Source organism: Melospiza melodia, unplaced genomic scaffold, assembly GCF_035770615.1.
Source record: "Melospiza melodia melodia isolate bMelMel2 unplaced genomic scaffold, bMelMel2.pri scaffold_35, whole genome shotgun sequence".
NCBI classification, from domain to species: domain Eukaryota; kingdom Metazoa; phylum Chordata; class Aves; order Passeriformes; family Passerellidae; genus Melospiza; species Melospiza melodia.
In genome coordinates this window covers 6,041,843-6,042,792 of record NW_026948670.1, presented here as the reverse complement: position 1 = coordinate 6,042,792, position 950 = coordinate 6,041,843, and the positions used below count along the sequence as shown (strand labels likewise).

The following is a 950-nucleotide window of genomic DNA, read 5'->3' as shown; positions in this document are numbered from 1 at the left end:
CAGACACTAACTGTAATGAGTCCAAATTCCCTGTGGTAGGATTTGGAGCAGGAGAGCTTGAGGATCTGTGGGATTTCACAGAAGAACTGGCCCAGGGCATTGCCATGGCACAGGGGCAGGGAAAAGGTACTGGCCGTGTGTAGCAGTGAATAGAGAAAGGCACTGGCCCAGGCAGCTGCTGCCATGTGGGCACAAGCTCTGCTGCCCAGGAGCGTCCCATAGTGCAGGGGTTTGCAGATGGACACGTAGCGGTCGTAGCACATGATGGTCAAGAGGAAATACTCTGCTGAGATGAAGAAAACAAAAAAAAAGAGCTGAGCAGCACATCCTGTGTAGGAGATGTTCCTGGTGTCCCAGAGGGAATTGTGCACGGCTTTGGGGACAGTGGTGCAGATGGAGCCCAGGTCGCTGAGGGCCAGGTTGAGCAGGAAGAAGAACATGGGCGTGTGCAGGTGGTGGCCGCAGGCTACGGCGCTGATGATGAGGCCGTTGCCCAGGAGGGCAGCCAGGGAGATGCCCAGCAAGAGGCAGAAGTGCAGGAGCTGCAGCTGCCGCGTGTCTGCCAATGCCAGCAGGAGGAAGTGCCTGATGGAGCTGCTGTTGGACATTTGCTGGTGCTGCACGTGGGGACCTGTTCATGGAGAAAAGGAAAGTGAAGTGTTAGAGGATATTTGTATCCAAAATCAAAGCCATTTCCCATATACCATCCTCTGTAACATACATGGACATGGTTTTGTGTTTAAGAGTTTTGAAGTTTTCTTTATAAGCTCCCCCCATGTCTCTCCTGGTATTCTTGGATATCTGCAACCATCAGCATTATTTCTGCCCTCCAGTAGATGAGAGTGAGTTCCATAAGGCAAGATGATGAGTGGAGATTTAGGGGAGATGGTCTGTCCCTTCATTCTGTTTGGAGTTTCTGTGAACTTTCAGTTTTCTCAAATGTAGGGTGT

General features: G+C 51.4%; 1 protein-coding gene across 1 annotated transcript; it reads right to left on the bottom strand.

Moving 5' to 3' along the window:
• Positions 1-224: 224 nt before the first annotated feature.
• LOC134434405 (olfactory receptor 14I1-like) lies at positions 225-503 on the bottom strand (the record flags this gene model as incomplete). Its single annotated transcript, XM_063183066.1, has 1 exon — positions 225-503. A coding segment is annotated over one exon (279 nt), but the record flags the coding sequence as incomplete, so codon positions are not given.
• Between the last annotated feature and the right edge of the window lie 447 nt (positions 504-950).